The sequence below is a fragment of the Onychostruthus taczanowskii genome, unplaced genomic scaffold (genome assembly GCF_017590055.1).
Source record: "Onychostruthus taczanowskii isolate IOZ18803 unplaced genomic scaffold, ASM1759005v1 scaffold18, whole genome shotgun sequence".
Classification (NCBI taxonomy): Eukaryota; Metazoa; Chordata; class Aves; order Passeriformes; family Passeridae; genus Onychostruthus; species Onychostruthus taczanowskii.
Window position 1 is genome coordinate 13,482,781 of NW_024499017.1, and position 23,138 is coordinate 13,505,918.

At 59.3% G+C, this 23,138-nt stretch overlaps 2 protein-coding genes across 4 annotated transcripts in view; one reads left to right on the forward strand and one right to left on the reverse strand.

The window, feature by feature from the left end:
- The window catches only part of WWP2 (WW domain containing E3 ubiquitin protein ligase 2), a 31,145-nt gene extending 13,636 nt beyond the window's left edge, over window positions 1–17,509 (forward strand). For 2 of the 3 annotated variants that reach the window (XM_041400701.1, XM_041400702.1), the window contains exons 8-24: window positions 853–1,069; window positions 5,250–5,339; window positions 5,623–5,797; window positions 8,712–8,766; window positions 10,255–10,336; window positions 10,616–10,744; window positions 10,880–10,958; window positions 11,072–11,143; window positions 11,252–11,340; window positions 12,371–12,530; window positions 13,471–13,604; window positions 13,702–13,842; window positions 14,364–14,484; window positions 14,764–14,868; window positions 14,967–15,063; window positions 15,836–15,908; window positions 16,045–17,509. In XM_041400701.1, the coding sequence (XP_041256635.1) occupies window positions 853–1,069; window positions 5,250–5,339; window positions 5,623–5,797; window positions 8,712–8,766; window positions 10,255–10,336; window positions 10,616–10,744; window positions 10,880–10,958; window positions 11,072–11,143; window positions 11,252–11,340; window positions 12,371–12,530; window positions 13,471–13,604; window positions 13,702–13,842; window positions 14,364–14,484; window positions 14,764–14,868; window positions 14,967–15,063; window positions 15,836–15,908; window positions 16,045–16,144 (1,919 nt within the window). In that variant the 3' untranslated portion in view covers window positions 16,145–17,509. The remainder of the gene's footprint in view (window positions 1–852; window positions 1,070–5,249; window positions 5,340–5,622; window positions 5,798–8,711; window positions 8,767–10,254; window positions 10,337–10,615; window positions 10,745–10,879; window positions 10,959–11,071; window positions 11,144–11,251; window positions 11,341–12,370; window positions 12,531–13,470; window positions 13,605–13,701; window positions 13,843–14,363; window positions 14,485–14,763; window positions 14,869–14,966; window positions 15,064–15,835; window positions 15,909–16,044) is intronic. The other variant, XM_041400703.1, reaches the window with a different exon arrangement.
- A 126-nt stretch (window positions 17,510–17,635) lies between these two features.
- Window positions 17,636–21,146, reverse strand: PSMD7 (proteasome 26S subunit, non-ATPase 7). Its single transcript, XM_041400705.1, has 7 exons — window positions 20,978–21,146; window positions 20,395–20,486; window positions 20,044–20,136; window positions 19,465–19,562; window positions 19,106–19,186; window positions 18,309–18,400; window positions 17,636–18,120 (listed from the first exon to the last, which is right to left on the reverse strand). Exons 1-7 carry the CDS (start codon window positions 21,049–21,051, stop codon window positions 17,682–17,684), a joined length of 969 nt encoding a protein of 322 aa, XP_041256639.1. The 5' UTR covers window positions 21,052–21,146; the 3' UTR covers window positions 17,636–17,681.
- Window positions 21,147–23,138: the final 1,992 nt, after the last annotated feature.

Here is a 23,138-nt window from a genome sequence, read left to right on the forward strand (position 1 = left end):
ACTGGGGAGAAAACTAGTCCCTGCTGAGATTCATAATGCATCTTGTGGTGCCTGGGAATTTTGTCCCTGTGCATTGATGGGTCTCATTCTGTCTCTTCTACAGAGCGTCTGTAGCTCTTCAGTCTCCTTTCCTTGAGGGTTTGTACTGCTTTTTCCTACAATGCTTCTAAATGTGTGGGCTTTCCTTACAGTTTTTTACGTTTCTCAGCTCTAGCTCCTGGAAGTATGTCTGCATCCCTCACTCCTTTGTTCCTTGTTCATGGGTTTTTATAAAGCTTTTGCTTTACCACTCCAGCCAGGTTATCTTGTACCAAAGGTTCTCCTCAGCTGGGCTGCCACATCTTGGGGTTTTGGTATCTAATAAATGTTCCTCTAACAAATTCTCTTTCATTTTTTGCTCTGCATTTTCCTCCTCAACAGTTTTTTTTTTGTAGTTCTCCTTTGCTTTGTCCCTCTCCTTTTCCAAAGGTTCAGTGGAATCCAGCAACATGTAGCTCTTTGCAGTGCTGTTGACTTGTGGAGCCTGGGTTTCACTCTGCCTCAGGGGGAGATCCTGTAGTCACTGTTTTGGGGCTCCTGCTCATTCCCCGAGTTCCCATCTGGGTTGCAGCATGTTTCCAGTGGCAGAAGAGACCCTGGGCACAAATGCAAAGTACCATCTCAGGATGGAGGCAGTGGCAGTGGTTCCCAGAGGTGCTGCCTTTGCCGCAGGCTGGGAGCACTGAGAGTGCGGTGCTCGGGTTGTCACCCACCACGAGCTCGGGTTGTCACCCACCACGTGCTCTGCTTCCCGGGAAGGTCAGGCAGCCTTGGTGCCCTCCCTGTGCTGACCTGCTCCCCTCTGCCTTGCAGTGAACGGGGACGCCGTGGCTGCCGCGGACATGGATGAGGACAGGCCGGCAGCAGGGGCCAGCGTTCCGACCCCGGCGGCGTCCGGCACGGCCGAGGGCTCCTCTGCTCCCGCCCCTCCTGCCCTGGGCGGCTCCAGGGAGGCGGAGGAGGCGGCCTCGGGCCCCAGCGCCCCCCCGGCCCGGGCAGCCGTGCTCGCCCTGGATGCTCTGCCCCCCGGGTAAGCTCTGCCTGCGGCCCTCGGGGAGGGGGACAGGAGCCAGCTGGGGCACTGCTGTGTGCCGGGACCAGAGGCTGTTCCAGGGAGGGAAAGAGCTGCCCCAGCAGCTGATGGAGGTGCTGGTGCTCAGCAGAACAGGGAGGGCCCGGGGCAGGTGCTGGGATCCTGTGCCTGGCACAGCCGGGGCTCCCTGTCCTGCCTGCCTGCCCAGGACGCTCTGGGCTGGGGTCTGGCCTGTGCCCACTGGTGTTTGGGCACTCAACAGTGGGTGGCATCTCTGTGCCCGTGGAGCAGCAGAGCCCTTGGCTCTCACAGGGCTGCTGAAGGGATCAGTCAGAGGAGAACGCCCAGGAGACAGCGTGGATTTTCAGGGAGCTCCCACTGAGCAGGAGGGCACGGGCATGCTCTGGGGACACCACAGAGGCACTGGCCACTGCTGGGGACAGGGGGACAGGACCCTAGTGGTGCTCATTCTCCCCGGTATGGATGCTGCTCATCCTCCTCCTCCTCCAGGGGACATCGGGAGGGGGCTGGAGGGGAGGGGGAGCTGCTGGCTCAGGGTGGGGGGCAGCAGTTGGGGTCTGGGCTGAGCCCCCAGTGTGCTGCAGCTGCACCATTCTCCCCTTGTGTCAGACCCCTTGAATTCTGGGCGGGGGGTGAAACGGCCTGTGTTTGGGATGAAGGGAGCTGTTTATTTTGCTTTGGCTGAGGCGATGCCTGGAAGGTCAGGCCCCGCTCGCGTGTCAGTCACAGGTAATTAGGGTTAACGGCTCACTGTGCCTTTATGCACAGGGTGTGTGAGGCTTTCTGTTCTCCTGGCCTGGGCGCTTCCTGTTTCCAGGCAGCTGGAAAAGTCCAGTGCTCTCAAAAAGGCCTTTATTCCAGCCAGAGCTTAAGCCCCTTTCTGCTCCTACAGGTAGACTGAAGGTCTCCTTTTCCCCACCTGGGGTTGGAAACAGGCTGTTGTTTCTCTGCTGGGGTGGGGAAGCCTGCAGATAACTCTGGGTTCTGAAGGCTGTGGGCACTGCTTTCTAAGACACACCAGGCTGGGTTTACCTGGCCCAGCCAGATGGAAAGGTGGCCATGTCCCCCTTGCCCATGTCCCTGTGGAGCTCACACCAGAGAATTGGTGTGTCAGAGCAGGGAGGAGAATAAAGCTATTGTGCTTTGGGAGCTGGATGGAGAGGAATGTTGAAGGGTAGGGACATTCTCCAGGCTGAGCTCCTGGAATCTGGGTCTCTGGAGACACCTTTGATTAGCACCTTCTGCGCTGGCTGTGGGATCTGTAGGGGGAAAGAGGGCACCATGAGCTGTGCTTGTGCTGTGCTGGCCTGGGCAGGGGAGACCAGAGATCGAGGGCTTCCCAGGTGAACAAGAGTGGGGAGTTGAATGCACTGGGGTCTTCACGGTGTGAGCCCTTCCAGGGAGCTGCCAGAGCAGGTCCTGGGCTAACGGGGATTTGCTGAACTGGGATTGCACAACACTGTCCCTGGGGTGGTGTAAATGAGCTTCTGGAGTTCTTGAGCCCTGATCCAGGGAGGCCGGTTTTTGGCGGGCTCACCTCACCACGGAATTATTCTGACTAGTGGTTTGGGGCCCAGCTTGGGAGATGGGGATGCAGGAGAGCCCCTTGCTGGGCTGGCTGTGAGAGCACTGCAGGGCCCACGGGGGCGGCTCCTGCTCTGCCACTCCAGGAGCAAAGTCCTTGCAGAGCTACCAGGCACCTCCCGAGCCCTGCCTTGTTCTCTGAGTGTCTCCTTCCTTCCCTGGGAGCATGGGGAACACTCACTTCAGCCTCTGGAGGGTGGCCTCAGCCTCCCTGCTCCTTCTGGGCTGTGACAGACACTTGGGTTCATCTGGGGGTCCAGAGCGATTTGCTGTGCTCAGATCTCTGTGTCTCAACATCTGCACCAGGTGTGGCGGCTCAAAGGCATCCCTCACACAACTGGGAGTCTGTCCTAGGGGCTGGAGAGGGCTGGAAGGAGTTCTGAGTAATTCCAGCCCAGCAGTGCCCAAAGCCTCCTTCACATCCTCTGGGCAGCGTTCCCCCGCGGAGCCGGGAGCGTGCGTGGAGCGCCCGAGGCCTGGGGGTCCCAGCCTGGGGTCCCAGCTCTCCTGCTGGGCTTTCCGAGCAGAGAGGGAGGGGAGGGGAGGGGGCTGCTGGCTCCTGCATCTGGATCCTATCAGGGATGATCCCGTGTGGGACAGGCAGCAGGGCGGGGGGCATGCGGCGCTGCCCTGCCCGCACAAAGAGGTGCTTTATGCTGCCTGGCAGAGCCCACGGGCTGTGGTTTCTTACGTAAGGAGGGCGTTTTGTTTGGACTGCAGGGCTGCCTCAGTTCTGCCACTTCCCAGTGCCTGTGGCTCCTTGCATCCGTGGCCATCGAGAGCCTGTGGGCAGCTGGAGGAGAGCTGGCAGGGACTGGCATGTTGGGTGCTTTGTGGTGCTTGTGGGGTGAGCTCCCACCGTCCAGCACTCCCAAAACCATGGATCTCCCTTGCTGGGGGCCCTGTGGAGTGGGCAAGGTGTCTGAGCCACGATGGGTTGTCCCCAGTGTCCCCATCCCTGTGTGGCAGCAATAACCACGGTTCATCAGCACTGGCTCACAGAGCCAGCTCTCAGCAGATTCACTCCTCACATCACCCAGGAGCTGCTGGTGAGCAGTCTGAGCTCATCAGTGTTTTTACAGAGAGTGAGGTGGGGGCAGGGGACATCAGGCAGTAGCTGCCACCACCAGCAGCTCTCCCCAGTCCCACGTGGCTCTTTGCAGTCATGAGTGCACCCAGAGGGATCCAGAAACCTGGAGGAATTCTCATCATGGGAGTTCTGGTCTCTGCAGCCGCAGGAATGGTACCTTCCAAGTCCTCAGAGCTGTATGGATCAGAGCATCTGTTGTTAATGAGACTGGAGGAGCTGTCCAGGGCAGTTCCACTGCCCTCAAAGTGCATGGACACCTTCTGCCATCCTCCTCATGGCTATGGTAGACCTGCTCATGCCTTAGGACACCCCAGCTGTGCTGATTTTCTCTTTAGAGATTTCACTTTTCTTGTTTTACCTGTCCTGGTGCTTTTATGTTCATGAAGCACCAAGTTCATGGTTTGTGACCAGAAAACCAGGTGGTGTCAGGCTTGGCAGCCCCTCACCCTTATGGTGCAGGGGCACAGCAGGCCCTGCCTTGGACTCTCCCTCAGGGATGCCCACTGGTGTCTCTGACCCGTTCCAGGGAGGAGAAAGGTCCAGTGCTGCTGACTGGAAGCAACATGTGCAGGTGTTGCACTGGCTCCACAGAGGCTGCAGTGCAGCTGAGCTGTGTCACTGCAGGTGTGTGGCTGTGGTGATGGCATTGCTGTCCCTGGAGCTGTGGGGCCGAGCTGGGATGAGCCCAGGCTGTGGGGTACCAGCACATGGAGCAGCTCCATCCCCCGGGCTGCCTGCTGCCTGCCAGCCTGGGCTGGCTCCCTTGCTGCCTCACAGAAGCTGGTGTATTAATTTCCTAGAGCTTTTTGTGGTGATTAATTGAGACAGATGATTGAATGGGGAGAGAGGCCTGTGGGAGCAGAAGTGTGGCAGGAGAACACTTGATCTGTCAGCAGCTGCTGGCTCGCCTCCTCTGCTGCAGGATAAAAGCTGACAAGAAAGCACAGGCTCCACAGAGCATTTACCTTTGCCAGGGTAAATGAATGAATGAATGCACACAAAGAGTGGGTGCAGCGTGGCCCTGTGAAGCCAGGCTTGCTGTCACTGGGCTGTCCTCAGGGCCACCCCAGCCTGAGCACCATGGCCAACGTGTGTTTAAGCTGTAGCTGTCAGCAGCAAGCCCAGGGCTGCAGGGACAGATCCCAGCCCCAACTCAAACACTCCCCTTTGAAGATGTATTAAGAGAAACCAAACAAAACCATCAGAAACACAGGGCATAAAACTGACCTTCTGTGAAATCCTATGCTGACCTTTCTGAGGGAAATTAGGAATTTATGCTCCAGTTGTGCCTGTTGAGGAAGCAGAGTGCTGCAGCCCCTCTCCCCATCTAGGAGGCCCAGTGGCTGCCACGCAAACCTGTCAAATGAAGGCTGGAGTGCCAAGGATGTGAGGGGCTGGGCTCCCTGACCAGCAGGGACAGCTCTCTGGGTGTTCTTGGTGCCAGCAAGTGTCACCTGCCTCATGATTTCATTTTCCTTGCAGGTGGGAGCAGCGGGAGCTGCCGAATGGCAGAGTCTACTATGTAGACCACAACAACAAGACCACGACGTGGGAGAGACCCCTTCCTCCAGGGTAAGGGGCTCGGGGGTCCAGGCCTTGGCTCGGTCGCTGTCTTGGAGGGATGGACGTTCATGGCATCCTGGTGGGAGCTCCACTGGTGTCCCAGCATCCTGTCAGGCTTCGTGTGCCCTTGCAGGAGCTACTCGAGGAGTTACTCATCCTTTGTGTTTCCTTTTGGTGGGTCCTTGCCCAGAAGAGCCCCTTTGGGTGTGAGAGCAGTGGTTGTGGAGCTGGGCACGGAGCCCTCGTGGCGGAGGGTGAGCCACACAGTGACAGCTTCCTTGGGTGCTTCCAGGTGGGAGAAACGCGTGGATCCCCGAGGCAGGTATTACTACGTGGACCACAACACCCGGACCACCACGTGGCAGCGCCCCACGGCCGAGTACGTCAGGAACTACGAGCAGTGGCAGTCGCAGCGCAACCAGCTGCAAGGGGCCATGCAGCAGTTCAGCCAGAGGTTCCTGTACCAGGTGAGAGCTGGGGTCTCACCTGCCTCTCCCTCCGGGCTCACCGGGGCTGCCTGGGAGCCACGGGGCGCGGGAAGGCGCTTGCTGGGCTGTGTGGGGTCTGTGCCGGCTCAGAGCAGTGTGTGGATGGGAGCTCACAGACTGAGCTGCCTGCAGAGGCCTTGGGGGAGTGACTTGCTTTTTATAAGCTTGCATGGCCCTGAAGGGTGGTGGGAGGTGTCCTCAGCAGCCTGTCCCCAAGGTTTCTCCAGTGCCAATGTGGCCAGCCACACATTCTCCTGTGGCTTTCAGACAAGCCTTGCTGCTGACCTGTGGGGCTGCAGAACCTGTTGTCAGGAGGGAGCCATGGGAGCCTGGTGTGTAGCAGGACAGGAGGCTCTGAGGCCTGAGCTCGTCCCTCTCCAGGTCTCTGTTGGGCTGAGGCCAGCGTGGCTGGGTCCTGGAGCTAAAAGCCTGGGGTACAAGTGGAGAGGGCTGCAGGAGCCAGGGACCAGAGAGTGCAGGGAGCAAGCTGGACTTGGCCAGCACCCTCCTGCTTTATCTGCTGCTTCCCTCTGTTCCTGGTTTGGGCTGAATGTTTGAATTTCCTTGCTCAGGGAATGGTCTCAACCATTCTTTACCTGGGCAGGGACCACTCCTGTCCTGGCCATACCTTTGCCATGGACCCAGTTGTGGAGGGGTGAGCACCTGTGCTGACTTTTACCTGGGCAGGGACCACTCCTGTCCTGGCCATACCTTTGCCATGGATCTGTACCCAGCTGTGGAGGGGTGAGCACCTCTGCTGACCTGAGCAGTGCTGGTGGCTGTGGGCTGCAGGGAGAGCAGTGCTTGGGACAGGGACAGAGCCAGGCTGGAGCAGTTCTGCCTCCTGGAGCAGCAGTCCAGCCCCACGCAGGGGTGAACCTGCACTGGTGCCAGAGGCAGGTGAACAGCTGTGGAGGGAAGGTGGGCAGCGTACAGGGACCGACTTCTCATTGCCTTTTATCTACTCAGAGAGAGCCAGGAGTCCCAGCTGGGACTGGAGTGAGCTCAGGGCTCCATCCAGGAGCTCAGCTGCTCTCTGATGGGGGGTGTAGAGCAAAGTGCATTCTGTGTGGGACACAATCAGGCTCACTCCTGGGGCTGTGGGAGCAGCTCAGCCCCCTCCTCCCCCTGCCTCTCCCTCCCTGGATGTCTCTCCAATCCTTCCAAGCCTCACAGGCAGAGCTGGACCCCCGATCCTGTGCTGGCCCTGCCTTCAGCAGGGGCTCCCCTGGGAGGGGCTGCCACCGTGCCCAGCGGGGCTGTCCCTCCCCCCCGATCCTGTGCTGGCCCTGCCTTCAGCAGGGGCTCCCCTGGGAGGGGCTGCCACCGTGCCCAGCGGGGCTCGGGGCTGTCCCTCTTCCCTGCCAGCGCCAGCCCTGGAGCTGCTCCAGGCCCTGCGACGCGCCCTGGCCACGCTCTGCCGAGGGAGGGACTCGGCCTCCAAATTTAGCCTGATGAAACGATTGTACTTTTTGTTTGAGTTCTGCTGCCAACAGTGATGGCTCCTGCTCTGCCTCCTGCCCCACAGGGGCTTGCTGCTTGACTTGCTCCTGCCTCCAGCATCCCTCTGCCCTTGCTGGAGGGCACGGTAGGGGAATGATGAGCGGTGGGGCAGAGGTGGGAAAGGCACAGTTTGGGGGGCTCAGGTGGAGCCTGGGACCGCTCTCCTGGCAGATGCCCCAGTGCCACATGCTTTGCACAAAGGGTCTGGGGGCAGGTTGTTCCCAGGGGCTGTGGGGAGCAGCAGGAGCTCCTGGTGCTCTGCCCTGGTTGCTTTCATTAGGTGTTTTGAGGTGCCAGCGAGGTGGTACCCCTGGACACGACTCGGCTGCTGTGTGGGCAGCCTGTCCTGGCGGGAGGGAGCGGACACTGCCCCAAGTCCAGCTGTGCTGGCCACGCCAGTCCTGGCACAGGGGGTGGGTACAAGAGACAGAGCTCTGAGGGGCACAGACTGTGCCAGGCCACCCTCGGGGTGCTGGCTGCCACGAGCTCTACCCACCCAGGTTTTGGTGCCTTTCTGGGAGTGGGGGGCCGGGGCTGCCCCGGTTCCCAGCCGGGTCTGGCTGCGGGTGGCATTCCCTGGGCCCAGGTGAGTCGGACCCATCCCGGCGCGGGAAGCTGAGACACAGCCCCCCTCCAGCAGATGGCTTTTCACCTTTTGGGTAACGATGCGTTCTCATTTAACCATTAAAGGCTCTTCCAGGCCCCCTCCTGCCCTGGACCCCGGGGACCCTCCATCCCCGGGGAGCCCGGCGGGGCCGGGCGGGCTTTGCCCCAGCGGGCAGGAGGGCGGCCGTGCCCGTGCGGCCGAGAAAGGGGCTTTGTGCGGGCGGGCGGGGCCGCGGCGCGGGCGGGACGCGGGCTCGGCGCATCCCGCAGCCCGGCCCGGGAGGAGGGGGCCGCCGTCCCGCCAGGAAGCGCGGGGCGTGGACAGCGCTTGTGGGAATGATTTCATTGGAAAGGCCTGCGATATTTTTTCCCCTCTTGTGTGTGGTTCTTGGAGGAGGCTGGAGGTGTATGTGCAGGGGACGCCGGCGCAGCCGAGCAGCCGCGCACGTCCGGAGCCCTCCGGGCCGTCCCGCTGCCCCGGGCCGGCACAGCCCCTGCCCCTGCCCCGCTGCCCCCTGGCTGCCCCAGCCCTGCTTAGCCTGAGCTCCTAGGCTCTTTTTTTTTTTTTTTTTTAATTTTTTTTTTTTTTCATTTTCTTTTGCTTATTTTGTTTCTTTTTTTTTTTTTAAACCCCCCCTTGAGTGTGCAAGTTTTTTTTTAGTTCCCTGGGAGCTGTGGGCCAAGGAGAGGCGAGTGGAAGCGGGGCTGGCCGGCTCGTCTCTGTGTTCTGCTCCTCCCAGCCGTCCCGGCTCTGGGGTTTATTGCGTGTTTTTGCTCTCTCTAGTCCTCCGGAGCCCCGTCCGACAATGATCCTCTGGGGCCCCTTCCTCCCGGCTGGGGTAAGTACTGCACCGCTCACCTGCCCCTGCGTGGCCCCCAGGGGACACTCCTGTCACCCGCGGCAGGACCCTGCCTGTCCCGCGGGCAGCACCGTGCTGCCAGCAGCTCCCTGGCTCCCGTGACTGGCGTTACTGGGAAGGGTGAAGGGTGACCCTGGAGCCAGCACTCCCTGTGCTAGGCTGCACGTGGGACTGACTCTGCCTGTGACTAGCACGATCTCTGATGCGAAATTCAGCTTTTTTTCCCCTGCCTTCCTCTTTTCCTGGAGGAGTTCCCAGCCTCTCTCAGCTGCTGAATGCAGAAGTGCTTGAGATTGCTCTTTGGATTGGGGAAGATCCCCAGCTTGGGGGTGGAAGTCCTTGTTTGTCCCTGGACCCCTCTGGCGAGCAGGGATCCGTCCCGCTGCTGTGCTGCCTCCTGGGATGCTCTGCCTGGCTCTGGAGCAGGGCTGGCAGCTGGCAGGAGCAGAGCTGGTCATCCCCAAATGGCCCAAGCATTGTGTGCTGGGACATTTTGAAAAGTCCCTGTGCCACCTCCAGGACAGAGAGAACCCCTTCATGGTGAGAGCATCCCTGGAGAGGGCAGGCTGGGATGCTTGTGGGTGCAGCTGGGCTGTGCTGTGCCAGAGAGAGCAGGAGAAGGGTTAAAATTGTGGGAGCTTGGAGCAGGACAGAGGGGGCAAGGCTGCTCCGGCAGTCTGCAGGGACAGTGTCTTGATGGGGGCAGTGGTGGAGCCCTTTCTGGGTGTCCCCCCATCCATCAGCAAGGAGAGGGGACCCATCCCCAGTGGCAGCTGGGCAGGCACAGCACCGTGGGGTGGGGGTTCCCAGGCTGGATGGGATCCCTGGGATGGCTGCGGTCCTGGCCATCATTTGGGGGCTGCTGCCCGCAGTCCAGGAGTGAGATGGAGCAAGGGGCTGGCACTGGCCACAAGGGCGACAGGGAGGTGACAAGGTGTCCCTGCCTGCATGGTGCAGGGCTGAGCATGGGGGAGTGACGCAGCACATGGAGGAGGAGGAGGAGGTGCAGGGCACACACAGTGCTGGGGAGGCAGGGGTGTGTGCAGGGGTGGCTGGGGTGTGTGCTGGAGCTGTTTTGTGCCTGTGTGCAGCACAGGGAGGTGTGTGTGTTCACACACGTGTGCACTGGAGCACGGCCATGCAGGGAGTTTGGGAAAGCGCCTGTGGATCCATGTGGAGGGATACTGCTGCGTGTCCCAGGAGGGGCTGTGTGTGTGCCACGAGGGTGTGTGGCTGAGCACAGCCCCTGTGCCGGCCTGGCAGTGCTGGCCTCTGCCCTGGCACCTCCCCACGCTGGCACTGCCGGGCTGAGGCAGCTCGGGCACGCGGAAGGAATGTGGGGTTTATCCTGCCTTTTCCAAACGAACCAGGGAGGTGGAATGGGGGAGCTGACAAATTTCCTCTGAGCTGGGAAGGGGAGGGCTGTTCCAGGACTCCAGCTAACTCTTTCTTTCCCTTTTCTCCTAGAGAAGAGACAGGACAATGGGCGAGTGTATTACGTGAACCACAACACCCGGACCACGCAGTGGGAAGATCCTCGCACGCAGGGGTAGGTGGGATCCTCGCCGTGGGGGGAGCAGGGATTGGGAAGGTGCAGTTCTCCAGGGACCTGGCCTGCACTGAGGCCATGTGTCCCACGGGTGGTTTCGAAGCTCTGGCAGTGCCGTGGCCGTGGCCAGAGCGCTGCCCAGGCAGGACTCCTCTCCTGGGCTGTGGACAGTCGCTCGCCAGTCCCATGCCATGAATCCTTCCTTTTGCCTGGCACAGAGCTGTGGTTGGGGGGGGACTGCCTAAAGGGCCTGTCTGCTGAGCCCTTCCTTGCCAGCAGGATGATCCAGGAGCCGCCGCTGCCGCCGGGCTGGGAGATGAAGTACACGAATGAGAGCGTGCGGTACTTCGTGGACCACAACACCCGCACCACCACCTTCAAGGACCCGCGCCCGGGCTTCGAGTCCGGGTAAGCCCCGAGCAGCGCGTCTGGGGGCTCTGACTGAGGGGAGCTGCGCCCCAGTGACCCCCATCCCACCTGGCTCCTGCCGGGGGCTGCTCAGGGCAGGCACAGGGTGTGACCCTGGCCCTGCTGCTTTGGCAGGAGCAAGCACGGCGGCTCCCCGGGCGCGTACGACCGGAGCTTTCGCTGGAAGTACCACCAGTTCCGCTTCCTCTGCCACGTGAGTAGAGCGGCTGTGGGCAGCTGTGTGGCTGCCCTGAGCCCTGTGGGCAGGTGTGGGTGAGGAGAACCGTACCAGCCTCACACAGCCCCGTGCCTTTGCCCTGCCTGCAGTCAAACGCGCTGCCCAGCCATGTGAAGATCAGCGTGTCTCGGCAGACGCTCTTCGAGGACTCCTTCCAGCAGGTAGGGAGGTGCCAGGGCCGCGGAGCCGGGCAGGAGCCGGGCCATGGAGCTGGCCAGCAGGAGTGGAGCTGGCCCTGGCTGTGGTGACACTGCCCTGCTTGTCCCCAGATCATGAACATGAAGCCGTACGACCTGCGGCGCCGGCTGTACATCATCATGCGAGGGGAGGAGGGCCTGGACTACGGTGGCATCGCCAGGTGAGCGTGGCCTGCCGGGCCACAGGGCCGTGCCCTGCCTGTGCCCTGGGTCCTGTGGGCAGTGCACGCATAAGGCAGCTGCACTCGGGGCTCCCAGCCCTTGAGCAGAGGAGACCAGGGGCATTCAAATGGGCAACTGGCTTTTAGGAGTGGTGGGACACCCTGAACGCATCACACCAGCCTGTCCTGGCAGTGAGAGCACAGGGAACCCAGCTGGGAGTCCCTGCTGCCCCCAGTTGTGGGGGTGATGGGCTGAGTGGCCTCGTCTCCCTGCAGCAAACAGGCCCCAGACAGTCAGTGTGTGCCAGGGCAGGCAGGGTGTGATGTGGTTTCTGCAGCCCTGCTGCTGGCCTGGGATGATGTTACCACAGGGCATGGGCTGTGGCTTGTCTGGAAAGGGGTCCTGTGTCCCTGTGAGCCCCCTCTGGCTCACCTGGGACATGTCCTTGGAGCTCAGTTGGCGTGTCCCTGCCCGCTGCCACCCCACGCTCGCCTGCTGCCCTTCATGGGGCGGCTACCCCGGCCCCTGCTCCTGCTCCAGCTCTCTCCGTGTCCTGCCAGTGGTTTTACCCTATGGTAGGTTACGTCATGCTGTTCTACCACAGGGTAGAACCACGGACAGGATGCCGGGGCTGCCTCCACGTCTGAGGATTCCTGTCTGCCTGCACGGCCGGGGGAGCAAAGCCAGGATGGTGCTGTCCCGAGCTTGGCGTGGGGCTCCCAGGGCAGCGCGTGCGGAGGAACTGGGTGCACTCAGGGGGTGTGTGTGTGTGGGACAGCCCAGCTGGGGCTGTGTGTGGCACTTCCCAAGGTTCCCAGTACTCTGAGTGGGGCCTGCAGCAAGCTGGCATCTCCAGAAACACTTCACAAACCCCACACAGCACCCTGGGGAGGGGAACAGCCTCGCCCAGTCACACCAGTGCCCAGCACCTGCCTGGCACCCTGGGGAGGTGGGCACCCGCTTGGTGCAGGGACAATACTGTCCCCTCCCTGAGCTGCTTTTCACCGTGTTCCCCTTGTCTCCTTCCAGGGAATGGTTCTTCCTCCTGTCCCATGAGGTGCTCAACCCCATGTACTGCCTCTTTGAGTACGCTGGCAAGAACAACTACTGCCTGCAGATCAACCCTGCCTCCTCCATCAACCCCGACCACCTCACCTACTTCCGCTTCATCGGCCGCTTCATCGCCATGGTGAGAGCCGGGGGATGGCCCCAGGGGTCTGTGTCCCCGTGTGGAGCAGGGGACAGGGTGGGCAGCAGGGCAAGGGGCAGCTCGGTGTGCCGTGGGTGTGCTGGCCTCGTGCTGCTGCCCTCCCTGAGCCCCTTCTTGCCCACGTGGGGGTCAGTGGGAGATGGGCCTTCAGGGGGGTGCTGTGGGGTGATGCGTTTTGAATCCACGGAACGGCTGTGGGGCCAGAGGAGACCTGGTTTCCCAGGAGCTGTGGCGGGGATGGACGGCTCCAGGTCTTTGGCTGTCACCCCAGGTGCTGTCGGGTCTGCAGCTCCTGGGACTATTTTTAGTCCCAGCAGTGTGAGATTTTCCAGCTGCCCAAGCTCCAGAGCAGCTCCTCCCATTTGTCTTGGATTGCTCAAGGCCAGTGTGCCCCGGGCTGGCAGGGGGGCTCCCCGAGCCCGGGGAAGGGTCCCTGGCCCGCAGCCCCGCGGGGTGTGCGCGGAGGCGGCTCCGGCCCCGCTGTCCTGCCCTGCCCTGCCCCGCCTCGCAGGATACCAATAAAACCCCAGACTATTACTCACCGCTGGGCCGTTCTAGACAAGCGTCTGCATTATTTTTGGCTGCCTTTGCCTCGGGGCTCCTGGAAGCCAGGGATTCAGGGAAGCCACAGCACAGCTCTGTTTAAACAAGTGCTCTTAATAGAGCTGTGAGGGGAGAGGGAGATGCAGTGGAATTTGCCGTGGGGAGGGAGAGGGGCTGCAGCCCACCCGGCCTGGGAAGTGCTGTTGGGGCAGCCCACCCTTCCCCTCCATGTGTACCAGTGAGGAGCAAGTGCCACAGCTCAGGAACCCCTGAATGAGTCCCCTCTGCACTGTGGCTGCCCCAGGGTGGAGCGTTGTGTTGCCCCGGGGCTGCATCCCAGGGTCCCCTGTGACCTGGTGTCCCCTCCCTGCCACAGGCTCTGTACCACGGGAAGTTCATCGACACTGGCTTCACGCTGCCCTTCTACAAACGGATGCTGAACAAGCGCCCGACGCTGAAGGACCTGGAGTCCATCGACCCCGAGTTCTACAACTCCATCGTCTGGACCAAGTGAGCGCCCTGCAATCCCTCCTGCAGAGCTCTCCCCACAGCCCCTCACTGCTGCTGGGTGCCTCCATCAGGAATCACATCCCGGTGTCCCCCACAGGGAGAACAGCCTGGAGGAGTGCGGCCTGGAGCTGTACTTCATCCAGGACATGGAGATCCTGGGCAAGGTGACCACCCACGAGCTGAAGGAGGGTGGCGAGAGCATCCGTGTGACGGAGGAGAACAAGGAGGAGTACATCATGTGAGTGGCTGTCCCAAGGGTCCTGTCAGGCACCCGCCCCCAGCGGCTGCAGGGGTGGGACCGCGGGGCTTGGGACGTGGCCGCTTCCCTGGGCTACGTGGCCTGTGACAAGCCCGGGCTGGCGCGGCTGGCCGAGCTCTGCTGCGGTCTGGATTGCTGCAGGCTGGGCAGTTGCCAGTACTTTCAGGAAAAAGGAGAGGGGAGAGAGGCTGAGGCTGCTTTCCCATCCCATGGCTGTTCCCCCTGCCTGCCTGGGGGCTGCCAGGGCCAGCTCAGCTCCAGCCAGGGGATGTGGTTTGCACCCCTGGAGCTCCTAAGGCCACTGTCGGGGCTGAATGCTGCTCATGGGTTTGGGGGCAGAGACAGAAACCCACCAGTGGGAATTGAGGGGGTACTTTGAGGGAGCCCCTCTCCCATTCCCCACACTCCCTGGGCCCTCCCTGCTGGTGGGAGGGATCCTGGGGTTTCCCAGGGCCAGGCCAGCAGTGCTGGCCCTGTGCCGACCCCGTCTGCCTCCCCAGGCTGCTGACAGACTGGAGGTTCACACGGGGCGTGGAGGAGCAGACCAAGGCGTTCCTGGACGGCTTCAACGAGGTGGTGCCGCTTGAGTGGCTGCGCTACTTCGACGAGAAGGAGCTGGAGGTGAGCTGGCCCCTGGGGTGGGGATGTGGTTGGAGAGAGGCACATGGTGACCCTGCTCATGCTCTGTGCCCATCCCCTGATGACAGCCACGTGTGCTGGCTGTGGGGGTGGCTCGTTGGGTCCATTGGCAACAGACCATCCCGTTGGATGGGAGGAATTTGTGCCAGACACCTCAGTACTGGCACCTGGGTCAGGTGAAGGCTGGCACCAGAGGGGCTGGCACTCAGAGCGTGGGTGCAGGGCCCCATCTGTCCCCTGCTGAGTGTCCCCTGTCCCCAGCTGATGCTGTGCGGGATGCAGGAGATTGACATGAACGACTGGCAGAAAAATACCATCTACAGGCACTACACCAAGAACAGCAAACAGATCCAGTGGTTCTGGCAGGTCAGTCTGAGCCCAGCTGAGGGCGTGGGGTGCGCTGGCAGGAGCCATCCTGCAGGATGGGACCAGGATCCCACTCAGCTGCTGCGTTCCTGCTGCAGGTGGTTAAGGAGATGGACAACGAGAAGAGGATCCGGCTGCTGCAGTTCGTGACGGGGACCTGCCGCCTGCCCGTCGGGGGCTTTGCTGAGCTCATCGGTGTGTCCTGGGGGGTGGCACCTTCCTGTCCCTGTCCCCACACAGAGCTCACGGCAGCCCGTGAGCAGGAAGGCAGCTGTGAGGTCTGAGCACAGTGCTCTGGTGTTGTGCCATTTCCACACACGTTCTCTGGCCAAAGGGTCCCACCAGGGTTAACTTTGTGGGGCTGGTTTGTGATCTCAGTCTGAATGAGATTGGATTTCTGATTCAATTTTCATTCTTGTGCGACAAAGCCTCTTTTTCAGAAAACCACAGTGTGGTTCCACTTCTCCTTTAATTTACTGCTTTTTGGGGCCTATACCAGCCTTTCCCTGACTTTCCTGGCATTCGTGTTAAGCCAACCAGCTTGCTTAACCCACTCAGTTGTTCTTGCTGGCATATTAGCTTTTTCCACCCCCTGGAATCTCTCCAGCATTCCCACTGTGTTGAAAAACCACCTTAGTGACTCAGACTTGCTGTGCCAGGTCCTTTAAAACTTGGATGGACTCACACAATCCTGAGGGTTTACAGATCAATGAGTTTTAGCACTTGCTATGGAGCCATCGTGCTCAGAGATGGTGCTCTTGCTCCTCTGTGCTGTGAATCTGCTTTTTGCTTTCTCCTTTGTTTATTGAATGTCCTTTCTGCAGCCAGGCAGGGATTGCTGCCGTGGATTTATGCCCTGTGTGCCTCTGAGATTGTAGGGCCATGATGGTGGATCTTGGTGTGTGGGTGGGGTTTCTTTTTCAGCTCCTGGTCGTGTAAAGAACTTTGCTGTGCTCTTCATTAACAGGCAGCAACGGGCCTCAGAAATTCTGCATAGATAAAGTTGGCAAAGAGACGTGGCTGCCACGGAGTCACACGTGGTAAGTCACTGCCCCTCGGCCTGGCCGGAGCGCGCGGGGACGGGGGCAGGGAGCTCTGTGGGGCTGCACGGGGCTCTCCATCCCATGGGAGGGGACTGCTCTTCCTGGCCTGTCCCAGCCTCGGCTCTCTCCCCAGCTTCAACCGCCTGGATCTCCCTCCCTACAAGAGCTATGAACAGCTGAAGGAGAAGCTGCTTTACGCCATTGAGGAGACAGAAGGGTTTGGACAGGAGTGATGGAGCTGTGGGGCGTTCCCGGAGCGCTGCCGGCCGGTGCCCAGGGCCGAGCCCTCCCCGGGATGTGCACGGGCCCCTATGGACACTGTGGCTTTTGTTCCTGGGCAAGGTCTGCACTGACACGGCCCTGGGGGAACGGGGCTGTGTTTCCCTCCCTGAGGAAACCCGAGGTGTGATGGAGAGGAGGACACAAGGGCTTGGCTTGCGAGGGCTGGCACAGAGGGGCTGGGGGGCAGCACAGGGGGCACTGGGGCTCCCCAGCCCCCTCTGCAGACACTGTTAAGTGTTTGGTAGATGCTCTTCTTCCCCCTCGTGTTTTCTGCCTTTCACGGCATTTTGGTGAATGTGGCAGGTGAGGGGGAAAATGGCTCTCAGATTGACTTCTGGGCCCCATCCTGCACCCAGCATTCAGCAACAGTGACAGGGAGCCCTGAGACAGTGCTTCTGAGAGGCTCTTGTGCACCATCTGAGCGCCAGGACAGCCCCTTCCCAGGCCAGACCTGCAGCCACTGGAGCCAGAGCCTGGCTGAGGTGTCCCTGGCGTGTCCAGGGATGTGCAGCCCATGGCCCCGGGGCGGTTGTATTTAAATGATGCGGTTTCTGCTTGGAGCTGGTGCTCCACAGCAGCCCCGGGGGCTCTGCTGGGGCGCTGCCGGCCTTCGCTCAGATCCTGGGTTCTGCCCACACTCCTGTTCCCTCTGCAGTGAGGAGGGCAAGATCACCCGGCTGTCACTTCTGTCCCTCCCGTGCGTGCGGGCGGCAGACCCAGCGTGTCTGTGTCCGTGTGTCCGGGGCCTGAGGAGACGGGACCCTGCAAGGCTCCGGGCTGGGAACCGGCCGCTTCCGCACGGCCCCGCCTGCCCCGCGCGGCTTCGTGTGCAATAAACGACAAAGCAGCTGCCGAGGTGTGCCTGTGTCCTGGGTCCCCGTGTGTGTCCTGGGTCCCTCTGTGTCCCGGGTCTGCGCCTCTCCTGGGTCAGTGTGTGTCTGCCAGGGTGGGGTCTGTGCAGGGCTGGGGCTCCAGGGCCATAACGGCATCCAATGCTCAGCACTGGGATCACAAATCCCATGGATTTTGTCCCTGCCTGCTCTGTCAGTGGTGAGGGCCCCAGTGCCTCCCCAGAGCCCCTAGAGCTGCTTGGTCCCGGCCAGGAGTGACAGGGCCATCATTGCTGTCCCCAGGGAGGGGCTGGGGCCTCACTGGCCCAGAGGTGTGACAGCAGTGACAACATCCCCGCTGTGCCACACCCCGAGGGTGCACAACACTGGCTAGTGGCAAAGGATTAGCCCTGGAACATGGGAATATGCTCGGTGAGAGCAGAGTGTGCGTGAGCTGAGGCATCAACACCCCCGAAGACACACTGGGGGAAGGAGAAGTGCTGTGTAACAGCATCATCAAATCAAAAGCCTCCACATGGCTCCCCCCAGCCCTGCCTTGGTGAGGAGGAGCAGAGTGCTGAGCACAACAGACAAGACCCCAGCACCAGGGACTTAGTTTACAAGATTTTTAATTTACAAATAAAAAAAACTACACCTTTTACTTCTTCTCCTTTTTCTCCTCTTTCTTGCCATCGCTCTTCTCCTTGTCCTTCTCCTTCTCATCTTTCCTCTCCTTTTTACTTTCTTCTTTTTCCTGTCCTTCCTTCTTCTCCGCATCCCTGTTGGCAATCTTGTTGTTGATGAGGTTGTGCAGGGCCACAACGGAGCGGATGAGCGAGGCCAGGTACACCACCACCATCTGGTCATTGGTCTTCAGGTAAAAGGCCTTGACAAACTCCTGCAGGTTCACGTCTGGCAGCAGGTTGAAGACGTCCTGGAGGTGGTAGATGATCTGGTGGTTGATGGGGAGTTTGCCCAGGGCTACTTTCTCTAGGTAGCTCCTGATGTCCAGAAGCTTGGAGTTCAGTCCCTTCAAGCCATGGACCTGGTTTGTGATCCGCTGGGACAGCGTGCCCACCGTGGTGTCCTTGATGTCCCTGCAACCCAGAGAGAATGGGGATTAGAGCCTCGCCCCCTGGGACCTTCCCAGCCGTGTGAGCAGGGCCCAGGGCTGGTGGCAGGCAGGCTCCCAGGATTTATGCCACGTGTTTGATGTGCTCCTCGGGCAGTGGCACCGGGAACGCCGCTGGGAGCGTGGCAGGGCCCAGGACAGCTGTCCCCTCACCTCAGCAGGTGCTCCACACCCACTTCCTCAGCCTCCTCAGCACCAATCTCACTCGTCACGTGCTCAAAGGTCTTGGAAGTTGGGGTGCCATCCTAAAGGGGGGACACAAACGGGGGATTTCAGCCAGGGGATGAGGGATTGCACCAAGGAAACCAGAAAAGCAGCCCTACACAGGCCACAAGGGATCTGAGAGGAACAGCTCTGGCTGGGATGTCCTTGATTTAATCAGTGTCACTGACTGCTGCCATCCTAAAGGGGGGACACAAACGGGGGATTTCAGCCAGGGGATGAGGGATTGCACCAAGGAAACCAGAAAAGCAGCCCTACACAGGCCACAAGGGATCTGAGAGGAACAGCTCTGGATGTTCTTGATTTAATCAGTGTCACTGACTGTCCCAGCAATCTCTCCTGCTCTGGTTAACTTCCCATTTCTGCATTTTGCTGGTCTGTGCCTGGAGGGAGGAATGGAAATTGTAAATACCTCTATTATTTCTCTCTTCCCTGATCCAACCTTGTTGCATTTTGGGAGAGCAGCTCCTGCTCTGCAGTGAAGGCCTCAGAAAGGCAACAAGATCCACTGTTTTATATGCATCCAGAATTAATTTAAATGCAACAATTACAGTGACTCACTGCTGGGTGTTGTTTGTCTGCATGGGGCTCAGTGAGGAGTGAGCTGCTCAGGGCAGGCCCACAATGACTGGGCACACCTGGAGCACCTGCAGCCTGTGACACCCACGAGTGACAGCCTCCAAGAGCTCCCAGCCACGGCTGTGACACTTGACACAGTGAACACTCACATCATGGACCTCCTCCACGGAGATGTAGGCTTCTGTGGGCAGCCCCAGGTCCTTTGGCTTCACATCAATGATCACCAGCACCTTGGGGAGAAAGAAAACGTGCAAAAAACTGGATTTCAGTCAAGGAGTAGGGAAAAAATACCCAAACCAGCTCTTCCCTCCTCAGCACCAGCACAAGTCTGCCCAGAGGAGTAACCTCAAGCACTGAGACAATGATTCAAAAAACTCCTGATCCCATTCCTCAATCACTTTACAGCTGTGCCACCAGCAAAAAAGGTGGGGGACAAGGCTTCCCAGATGCCCCTTTTAGGGAAAGGGAGGCAAGAACAACCCCACAGGCCAAAGGTGGCCCCACTTACAGAGTTGGGGCAGTATCTCTTCATCAGTTCGTTGATGGCGATGTCGTTCTTGTGCAGCTTCGGGCCCGTGTGGTACCAGCCCACGATTCTTTCTCTGGCTGAGCAAAAGCAGAAAGGATTTGGAATCAGAACTGGGGGAGGCCCCAGCAGAGAGAGCTGGGCAGAGACTGGGTGGGCTGATGGAGGGTGAGAGCCTGATCTGTGTGGAGGAGAGGGAAGTGGATTACAAGGCCATGGCTTGAGCAGTGACCGCACTCGCTCATCACCGGAACTGACCCACAGCTTTTCTCCTGGCCCCTTCACTGCTAATTAACAGCTTCCGTTAATTGTGTGGCTCTCGGGGTCTGACAGCCTGCACATCTGACATCTCGAGATGCAAGTCCCATCTCTGAAGTGTTCAGAACCATGTGGATGTGGGACACGGTTAGCGGAGAACACGGTGCTGGCTGATGGTTGGACTTGATGATCTTACAGGTACTTCCCCCCCTCAAGGATTCTGTGATTCACAGGAATTCCATCCTCCACAGCCCTGAAAGTTTTTGGGAGCATATCCCTGACTGTCAGAAGATCTCAACTCACCATTGACCTTCTTAAACATTCCATACATGTTCTCCAGATAGTCATGGTCCAGGAACCACACGGTATCATCCTTGTCATCCTCATCAAAGGGTACTGGGAATAAAACAAAACACCAGTGTTTAAGAGTCCAACTTCCTGAATTAAAATGTTTATTGAAATGCTCCGGGTTTGGGTATTTTTGGCTGCTAAAGGAGAGTGAGATTTACTTAGGTGTTGACAGCAGCTTGCATTTGTTGTTGGATATGAGGTGATTGGTACATGGACGGATCAAGGGTTTCTTCAAAACCCACAACACAACCATCCACTAAATAATTCAGTGGCTTTGGAGAAGGGCAGGACACACGACCTCACCTGCAAAACTGTTGGACACATCCAGGATCTTCTTCTGCCAGGAGCCCAGCAGCACTCCAACCACTCGCTTCTGATTTCCCACTTTTCCTATTCTAAAAGGAAAACCGGCTGTCAGTCCCTGCCACGAACGGGGAGGACGGGAGAAGGGACCCCCACCCCGTGTCGGAGGAGCCACAGCGGGGGTGGAAGAGGGGGTTAAGGCTGTGCTACCACCGCTGGTGTTTCCAGCCACAAAAGGGCGTTCCGCTGCCCTCGGAACCACAGCCTGTGCCCAGGGACGGCCCGATGTCACTCACGGGGGACGCGACCCCGACCCCGGCTGCGAACAGCGCCCGACCCCAGCGTCACGCACCGCGGGCTCGGCCACCTCCCGGGACTCGGGGCTTATTTCTGGCTCTGAAACCGCTCGGCATCGGCGGCAGGGAGCGGACTTAGGCCCAAATTACCCGGGGTTCCGGATCCCCTCCCGGCCCCGGGACCCTCCCGCTCCGCCGGGTCCCCTCCCGGCCCCGGGCTCCTTCAGGGCCCCGCTCCCGGCCCGGCCGTGACTCAGCGCCGCGGCGCCACTCCCGCGCGGCCGCACCTGTTGAAGTGATCGACGACGCTGAGCAGCACCAGCGGGTGCACGACCACCCTGTCCACGGCCAGCTCCGGCATGGCGCCCGCCCTGCCCTGCCCGGCCCGGCCCCGCTCGCTCCGACCGCAGCAGGCCCGACCGGCCCCGCGCCCTCAGCCCGCCCCGAGCGCCCGGCGTGCAGCGCGCGGCGCGGGGCGGGGCCGCGGCCATCTTCGGAGGGGATTGGCCGGGGCGGGACGCGGCAGTCGCCATGCTGAGAAGGTAACGCCGCCGTAATGGCAAGGTGCCGCCGCCATCTTGGGAGGGTGCCGCCGCCATCTTGGGCTGCGGCGTTGCTCCGCCCCGAGGTGGGGAAAGGGCGGGGAGCGGGCGGCCCTCAGGGCGGACTCCTCTCCTTCCCCTCCCTTTCCCCTCCGGTTTTTCCCGCTTTTCTCTGCCTTTCCCCCCTTTTCTCTTCCTTTTCCCTCCCTTTCCCCCCTTTCCCCACTTTCTTTCCTTTTCCCCTCCCCTTTTCCCCCTTTCCCCACTCTTCTTTTTCCCTCCCCTTCCCCTCCCTTTTCCCTTCCCTTTTTCCCCCTTTTCTCTGCCTTTCCCCCCTTTTTTCTTAATTTTCCCTCCCTTTCCCCACTTTCTTTCCTTTTTCCCTCCCCTTTTCCCTCTTCCTTTCCTTTTCCCCTCCCTTTTCCCCCTTTCTTTCCTTTTCCCCTCCCCTTTCCCCACCTTTTCCCCTCATTCCCCCATCCCTCCCCTCAGTGTCCGGGCCCCTCATGGCCGCTCCCTGGCAGATGCGGGTGGCGTTCCCCCTTGCCCGGCTCCGGGATCTCGGAGCCCTCTCCCAGAGGGAGGAATCCCCGCTCTCACCCTGCCCTCCCTCAGGGGCTGAGCCTGGCACAAAGTGCCCCCGCCGGGTTTGATCCTCGCCCTCAGGCGCGCCCGGCCCGGCAAGCGCCATCGTCCCGGGGCCTCAGAGGACGGCAGGAATCCCGCTAGGGCAGCGCTAAAAGTCCACGAAAACAGGCAGAAACCGTCATTAGTGTTTGGTTTCTTCCCAGTGTCAGGTAAAGCCACTGCCCTTCAGCCTCTCAGATTTTGTACAGGTTTTTGTTGTGTGTAGAAGGGAAACAGGCTCAGGTGGGGCTTTGGAGAAGGGTTTTTGCGCCTCAGGAGCAGAAGCTGACACAGATCTTGTCTTTCACACTCTATTTCTAGCAAAAAAAAAAACAAAACAAAAAAACCAAAAACCAAACCAAACCAAACAAACAAACAAAAAAACACCCAAAAAACAACAACAGCAAAAAAACCCCCCCCCAAACAATCCAGAAAAAAAAAAGAAGAGAAAGTATTACCTTAGGCTGTTAGTTCAGCGTCTACATGAAGGAGTTACTGACATGAAAAATATCAAAGTTGTTGAGGGTGATCTCACAGTTTTTAAAGCTCTGTTATATCCCCTTGTTTTTTACACTGTTGCCGCATGGTTTTTGTATATTTTTGTACATAGTGGTAATATTTTGGTATTTCAAAATACCAAATGATGTTTTGGGCGCAGTTGAAGGTTTTGTGTTGCTAATCAGCATCATAAAACTTCAGAGATTTTGGCAAAAACAACAATAATTTACAAACCCTGCAGAGTCTGAGACCTCTCGTGGAGTTTTCAGTTGTTACATCCTTTAGTCCTCCTGCTGGAAAAAAAAAAAAAAAAAAAGTCTCTAGTGGAGTTTTCTGAGTTTTTTTCCCGGCAGAGGGAGATATCTGACCGTGGAATTCGAACACAGCCGGGGTTCTTGTCACTTGTTTTATCAATATACATATAAAACTCAATGTTCAAATTAACTAGTTCAATAAGTAATTTAGCTCATTGATTTTCGGGCATATCCTAAGTGCCATTACAAGCTACGGATATTTTAAATGCCATTACCTAATAGAAGAAATGTTTTAAGCACCTTTTATTGATTTTATTACTGCTTTATTTTGCTGTCTTGGTTTAAAAATCATTTTAACCACTCTGTCATCGAGAAGAAATATGTCGTTGGTGAAATACAGTCAATTTCCTAAAAACCTTTGACATCGTTAAATAAGGAATTAGAGTTGTTAAATCATGCCCGGCAGTGACGGGGGACAGCGAGGAGATGGACGGGGGCAGAGGGCCAGGGGCTGTCCCCGGCCGTGA

Excerpts from the sequence above, each read along its gene's own strand:
- PSMD7 (XM_041400705.1), bottom strand. The coding sequence starts at position 21,051 with ATGCCGGAGCTGGCCGTGGACAGGGTGGTCGTGCACCCGCTGGTGCTG. Across the intron at positions 19,187-19,464 it reads AGAGATACTGCCCCAACTCT|GTGCTGGTGATCATTGATGT; the intron begins GTAAGTGGGGCC and ends TTTCTCCCCAAG. Across the intron at positions 18,121-18,308 it reads GGTGTGGAGCACCTGCTGAG|GGACATCAAGGACACCACGG; the intron begins GTGAGGGGACAG and ends TCTGGGTTGCAG.